Genomic DNA, 7,160 nt, shown 5'->3' on the forward strand with positions numbered 1-7,160 from the left:
CTACTTGAGGGACTATAATCTTTATTTTTAAATTTGTTTTATATTCTCCGAACATTACCTAATGCATAGAAAACTCTTATTGAACCATTTTTCTCTGTTCTTTGTAAAATATTACAATTGACTGTTCCTTAACTGCTTTAATCATTCCTGCCTATGCATCCTCCTCAAAATCCAGTTTAAATTAATTGTTCCTTATTCAAAACTCCTTATGTCCACCTCCCTTGGGGCAGCAATCATCTATCACCCAGGACTACACTTGTGTATGTACATATCTTCCCTATTACAAATCAGGTTCTTTGAGAAAATACAAATGGTAAGAGACTGGATTTTTGGAGTCAGAACATTCTCTTTTCAAATCCTTGTTCTGCCCCTTACTGGCAATAAGGGCTGAGTGACCCAGAGCAAATTACTTAACTTCTCTGAGCCTCAGTTTTCTAATCGGCAAAATAGGAGCCATCACTTCACAAGTTTGTAAGACTTAAATTAGACTAAGTGCCTGCCTGTACACTGTTCTCTTTTCTCTCTTTCTATATACCTGAAGGCATTATAGGTGCTAGATGTCTGTTTAAAGATCAGACAATATTGTCTTAAAAACACAAACAAAAACACAGACAATACCATCTTTAAAAAAAAAAAAAGGCCAGGTAAGAAATAAATAAGGCTGTAGAATGGAAGCTTTACAAGGACTCTCTCTGAGAGAGGATCTCAAGTGTCTCCAGGTTAAATTAGAAGTATATACCCGTACAATTGTTCAGCCAGTTTGTGCATTGTACTGAGGATGAATGAACACCTATCCTAAATATCCTAGTCTACTGACTAAAAAAAGAGATCATATTTCATAACGATTATTGTTACATTCATAGTGTCCCAGGTGATTTAGAGGATACATAAAAATCCATTAAAGAGGTAAAGACATAAAAATGAGAAACATGGACTGGTTTACACATAACACATACAAAGTCTATTATAAAACTAGCATCAGTATCCCTGAATGCAAACCTGAGTATTTAACAATCGCACCCTTTAAAAAATGTACAATAGACATTAAGAGACTTAAACAGATATATAAACATTTTAAAATTAAAACAGTGTAAAACAGTACCTCAAGCTCAATAAGCATTTTATGTATTCTAATCTTAGTATTTCTCTAGCTGACATGTAAGAAGCAATCTATCTTATTGTATGCAATTAGCTCATTGTGTGGATAAAAAGGTAAAACCATTCTGAAACAGGAAACCAATATACTTCCTGTTTAATCAACAAATCTAAACATTTATTCTTTTCATCTATTTACTCTTGCTCTTGTCCACCACAATATGCTACTCACATGTTCAGTGTAGTTTTATGACAAAGAGAAAATTTTCATGAGTTACTTTTGTATCCCCGCCCCCTTAAAGAAAGGAGGAAAAACTGTTTCATACAGAAGGCGTTAATTGCATGAATTAGCGCTATCACCTAAGTGTGGGCTAACGTAACCAAGAGGGATTTCACCTACATCCATTCAGTCAGTGTTTGGGGGTTTAAAGAAATTCCAAAGAGTCATCAGAAGAGGAAAAATTAAGGTAATGTTTTTTCAGACAGGTAAAGTCTTTGAAAATATGTGTAATATGTAAAACATTTTGACACCCCCATAATATTTTTCCAGAATTAACAGTATAAATTGCATCTCTTGTTCAAGAGTTCCCTATCACTCTCTTTAATCACTACTCACAGTAACCTCAACTCCTGCCACAATGTACAGGATGCAACTCCTGTCTTGCATTGCACTAAGTCTTGCACTTGTCACAAATGGTGCACCTACTTCAAGTTCTACAAAGAAAACACAACTACAACTGGAGCATTTACTGCTGGATTTACAGATGATTTTGAATGGAATTAATGTAAGTATATTTCCTTTCTTACTAAAATTATTACATTTACTAATCTAGCTGGAGATCATTTCTTAATAACAATGCATTATACTTTCTTAGAATTACAAGAATCCCAAACTCACCAGGATGCTCACATTTAAGTTTTACATGCCCAAGAAGGTAAGTACAATATTTTATGTTCAATTTCTGTTTTAATAAAATTCAAAGTAATGTGAAAATTTGCACAGATGGGATTAATAGCAGCTCATCTGATGTAAAGAGTAACTTTAATTTCTGTTTTTTTGAAAACCCAAGTTTGATAATGAAGCCTCTATTAAAATAGTTTTACCTATTTTTTTATATATATTTGTGTGTCGGTGGGGGTGGGAAGAAAACACAAAAATAATATTCTCACTTTATCGATAAGACAATTCTAAACAAAAATGTTGATTTATGGTTTCATTTAAAAATGTAAAACTCTAAAATATTTGATTATGTCATTTTAGTATGTAAAATACCAAAATCTATTTCCAAGGAGCCCACTTTTAAAAATCTTTTCTTGTTTTAGGAAAGGTTCCTAAGTGAGAGGCAGCATAATACTAATAGCACAGACTCTGGGGCCAGATATCTGAAGTGAAATCTCAGCTCTGCCATGTCCTAGCTTTCATGATCTTTGGCAAATTACCTACTCTCTTTGTGATTCAGTTTCATGTCTACTTAAATGAATAACTGTATATACTTAATATAGTTTTGTGAGAATTAGTAAGTAAATGTAAAGCACTCAGAACCGTGTCTGGCATAAGGTAAATACCATACAAGCATTAGCTATTATTAGTAGTATTAAAGATAAAATTCTCACTGAGAAATACAAAGTAAAATTTTGGACTTTATCTTTTTACCAATAGAACTTGAGATTTATAATGCTATATGACTTATTTTCCAAGATTAAAAGCTTCATTAGGTTGTTTTTGGATTCAGATAGAGCATAACCATAATCATCCAAGCACCTAGGCTACATTAGGTGTGTAAAGCTACCTAATAGCTATGCCAGTTAAGAGAGAATCAACAAAATTTGGTGCCAGAAAGGGCTTGTGCCAGGGTGAATCCAAGCCCAGAAAATAATAGGATTTAAGGGGACACAGATGCAATCCCATTGACTCAAATTCTATTAATTCAAGAGAAATCTGCTTCAAACTACTCTTCTGAAAGATGTAAAGGAGACAGCTTACAGATGTTACTCTAGTTTAATCAGAGCCACATAATGCAACTCCAGGAACATAAAGATACTAGATGCTGTTTTCTGAAGAAAATTTCTCCACATTGTTCATGCCAAAAACTTAAACCCGAATTTGTAGAATTTGTAGTGGCGAATTGAAAGCGCAATAGATGGACATATCAGGGGATCGGTATTGTCTTGACCTGCCTTTCCCACCAAAGATTGTTAGAAAGATGAGATTATGTGCATAATTTAGGGGGTGGTAGAATTCACTGCAATCTAACAGTTTGAAACCAAAAGTAATGATAAACTCTATTCATTTGTTCGTTTAACCCTCATTGCACATTTACAAAAGATTTTAGAAACTAATAAAAACATTTGATTCCAAGGATGCTATGTTAATACTATAATGAGAAAGAACTGAAATCTAATTCTGGCCCTACCTACTTATGTGGTCAAATTCTGAGATTTAGTGTGCTTATTTATAAAATGGAGATGATACTTCACTGCCCACTTCAAAAGATGACTGTGAGAAGTAAATGGGCCTATTTTGGAGAAAATTCTTTTAAATTGTAATATACCATAGAAATATGAAATATTATATATAATATAGAATCAAGAGGCCTGTCTAAAAGTCCTTCTAAAGTATTATAATCTTTTATTTCACTGGGACAAACATTTTTAAAATGCATCTTAATGTAGTGATTGTACAAAAGTAAAAATTTAAGACATACTTAAAAATGTGTCTTGCTCCAGACTACATTGACAGCCACTACTACATGACTATTGTTACCTAGTGTAAAATGTCAGGATTGTGATAGATGGCATCCAAAAGTTCCTTCTGTTTCTTAACATTCTGTGATTCTTAACTCTTAGACTATCAAATATTATAATCATAGAATGTGATTTTTATACTTCTACATTCTAACTCATCTGGTTCTAATGATTTTCTATGCAGACTGGAAAAGTAATCAGCCTACATCTGTAATTCGCATTTAGATGCAGAAATGCTAACATTTTGCAAAGCCAAATTAAACTAAAACCAGTGAGTCAACTATCACTTAACGCTAGTCCTAGGTACTTGAGCCCTAGTTTTTCCAGTTTTATAATGTAAACTCTACTGGTCCATCTTTACAGTAATACTGAGAACAGAGAGAATGGTAAAAACTACATACTGCTACTCCAAATAAAATAAATTGGAAATTAATTTCTGATTCTGACCTCTATGTAAACTGAGCTGATGATAATTATTATTCTAGGCCACAGAATTGAAACATCTTCAGTGTCTAGAAGAAGAACTCAAACCTCTGGAGGAAGTGCTAAATTTAGCTCAAAGCAAAAACTTTCACTTAAGACCCAGGGACTTAATCAGCAATATCAACGTAATAGTTCAGGAACTAAAGGTAAGGCATTACTTTATTTGCTCTCCTGGAAATATATAAAAAAAAAAAAAAGGGGGAGGGGGAAAAGTACCACATTTTAAAGTGACATAACATTTTTGGTATTTGTAAAGTACCCATGCATGTAATTAGCCTACATTTTAAGTACACTGTGAACATGAATCATTTCTAATGTTAGATGATAAACTAACTGGGGAGTATAAGCTACAGAGTTTGCACCTACCATCTACTAATGGACAAGCCTCATCCCAAACTCCATCACCTTTCACATTAACACAAAACTGGGAGTGAGAGAAGGTACTGAGTTGAGTTTCACAGAAAGCAGGCGGATTTTATTATATATTTTTCAATTCCTTCAGATCATTTACTGGAATAGCCAATACTGATTACCTGAAAGGCTTTTCAAATGGTGTTTCCTTATCATTTGATGGAAGGACTACCCATAAGAGATTTGTCTTAAAAAAAAAACAAAACTGGAGCCATTAAAATGGCCAGTGGACTAAAGAAACAAGTCTTTTTAGAGGCAATCCCCGCTTTCAGAATCTTAAGTATTTTTAAATGCACAGGAAGCATAAAATATGCAAGGGACTCAGGTGATGTAAAAAAGATTCACTTCTGTCTTTTTATATACCATCTGCTAAGGTATAAAATTCATGAGTTAATAGGTATCCTAAATAAGCAGCATAAGTATAGTAGTAGAAAGACATTTCTAAAAGTAACTCCAGTTGTGTGCAAATGAATCACTTATTAGTGGACTGTTTCAGTTGAATTAAAAAAATACATTGAGATCAATGTCATCTAGACATTGACAGATTCAGTTCCTTATCTATGGAAAGAGTTTTACTCTAAAATAATTAACATCAGAAAACTCATTCTTAACTCTTGATACCAATTTAAGACAAAACCATGCAAAAATCTGAAAACTGTGTTTCAAAAGTCACTTTTTAAAATAAAAAAATCCCAACACATTACAATTATTTAAACAATTATGCTTAAGAGGGTACAGAACACTATAAGTTTTTTTAAAGAGAATACTTATTTAAAGGGAACACTCTATCTTACTTGCTTTTGTTCCCAGGGTAGGAATCACTTCAAATTTGAAAAGCTCTCTTTTAAATCTCACTATGTATCAAAATATTTCCTCCTTAGCTTATCAACTAGAGGAAGCGTTTAAATAGCTCCTTTCAGCAGAGGAGCCTAATTTCTAAAAAGCCAGTCCACAGAACAAAATTTCTAATGTTTAAACTTTTAAAAGTTGGCAAATTCACCTGCATTGATACTATGATGGGGTAGGGATAGGTATAAGTATTTATGAAGATGTTCTTCACACAAATTTCTCCCAAACAGAAGCATGTCCTAGCTTACTCTAGTCTAGTTCTATTCTGCTTTGGGGAAAATATAAGGAGATTCACTTAAGTAGAAAAGTAGGAGACTCTAATCAAGATTTAGAAAAGAAGAAAGTATAATGTGCATATCAATTCATACATTTAACTTACACAAATATAGGTACATACTCAGAGGAAAAGTGATCAAGTTTATTTCACATCCAGCATTTAATATTTGTCTAGATCTGTTTTTATTTAAATGTTTATTTGCACCCAATTCAGGGAAAAAATTTTTGTGTTCATTGACTGAATTAACAAATGAGGAAAATCTCAGCTTCTATGTTACTATCATTTGGTATCATAACAAAATATGTAATTTTGGCATTTATTTTGATCATTTCAAGAAAATGTGAATAATTAATATGTTTGGTAAGCTTGAAAATAAAGGCAACAGGCCTATAAGGCTTCAATTGGGAATAACTGTATATAAGGTAAACTCTGTACTTTAAAAAATTAACATTTTTCTTTTATAGGGATCTGAAACAACATTCATGTGTGAATATGCTGATGAGACAGCAACCATTGTAGAATTTCTGAACAGATGGATTACCTTTTGTCAAAGCATCATCTCAACACTGACTTGATAATTAAGTGCTTCCCACTTAAAACATATCAGGCCTTCTATTTATTTAAATATTTAAATTTTATATTTATTGTTGAATGTATGGTTTGCTACCTATTCTATTATTCTTAATCTTAAGACTATAAATATGGATCTTTTATGATTCTTTTTGTAAGCCCTAGGGGCTCTAAAATGGTTTCACTTAAATTATTTATCCCAAAATATTTATTATAATGTTGAATGTTAAATATAGTATCTATGTAGATTGGTTAGTAAAACTATTTAATAAATTTGATAAATATAAACAAGCCTGGATATTTGTTATTTTGGAAACAGCACAGAGTAAGCATTTAAGTGTTTCTTAGTTACTTGTGTGAACTGTAGCATGGCTAAGATGCTTACAAAAGTCACTCTTCCTCTGAAGAAGTATGTAGAACAGAGATGTAGACTTCTCAAAAGCCCTTGCTTTGTCCTTTCAAGGGCTGATCAGACTCTTAGTTCTGGTCTGAGAATATCTCTTAGCAGATTATATTTTCCTTCTTCTTAAAATGCCAAACACAAACATTCTTGAAACTCTTCATAGATTTGGTGTGGCTATGAATTCCCCAATATCTTACACCTTGCCCAGTGCCATGAGGAGGCTCACCTGTATGGCCTATATCAAAGGTCTTCCCTGCCCTTTGGCTTTCCATTGGGTCCTGCCACTGGGGAGTGCTGGTAGGAACTCTGAGGAACATAAGAGATTCC

The 7,160-nt window shown here is 32.9% G+C and overlaps 1 protein-coding gene across 1 annotated transcript; it reads left to right on the forward strand.

Annotated features, from left to right (window-relative positions):
- The first annotated feature begins 1,448 nt into the window (after positions 1 to 1,448).
- Positions 1,449 to 6,718, forward strand: IL2 (interleukin 2). The gene is made up of 4 exons (XM_055274661.1): positions 1,449 to 1,880; positions 1,971 to 2,030; positions 4,326 to 4,469; positions 6,325 to 6,718. Exons 1-4 carry the CDS (start codon positions 1,734 to 1,736, stop codon positions 6,433 to 6,435), a joined length of 462 nt encoding a protein of 153 aa, XP_055130636.1. The 5' UTR covers positions 1,449 to 1,733; the 3' UTR covers positions 6,436 to 6,718.
- The last annotated feature ends 442 nt before the right edge of the window (positions 6,719 to 7,160 follow it).

Source organism: Symphalangus syndactylus, chromosome 4, assembly GCF_028878055.3.
Source record: "Symphalangus syndactylus isolate Jambi chromosome 4, NHGRI_mSymSyn1-v2.1_pri, whole genome shotgun sequence".
Taxonomy (NCBI): Eukaryota; Metazoa; Chordata; class Mammalia; order Primates; family Hylobatidae; genus Symphalangus; species Symphalangus syndactylus.

What these genes read in the sequence shown, in the direction of transcription:
- IL2 (XM_055274661.1), top strand. Translation starts at nt 1,734, where the DNA reads ATGTACAGGATGCAACTCCTGTCTTGCATTGCACTAAGTCTTGCACTT. An exon ending in TGATTTTGAATGGAATTAAT is followed by an intron (nt 1,881 to 1,970) that starts GTAAGTATATTT and finishes ATACTTTCTTAG; the next exon opens with AATTACAAGAATCCCAAACT. An exon ending in AGTTTTACATGCCCAAGAAG is followed by an intron (nt 2,031 to 4,325) that starts GTAAGTACAATA and finishes TTATTATTCTAG; the next exon opens with GCCACAGAATTGAAACATCT.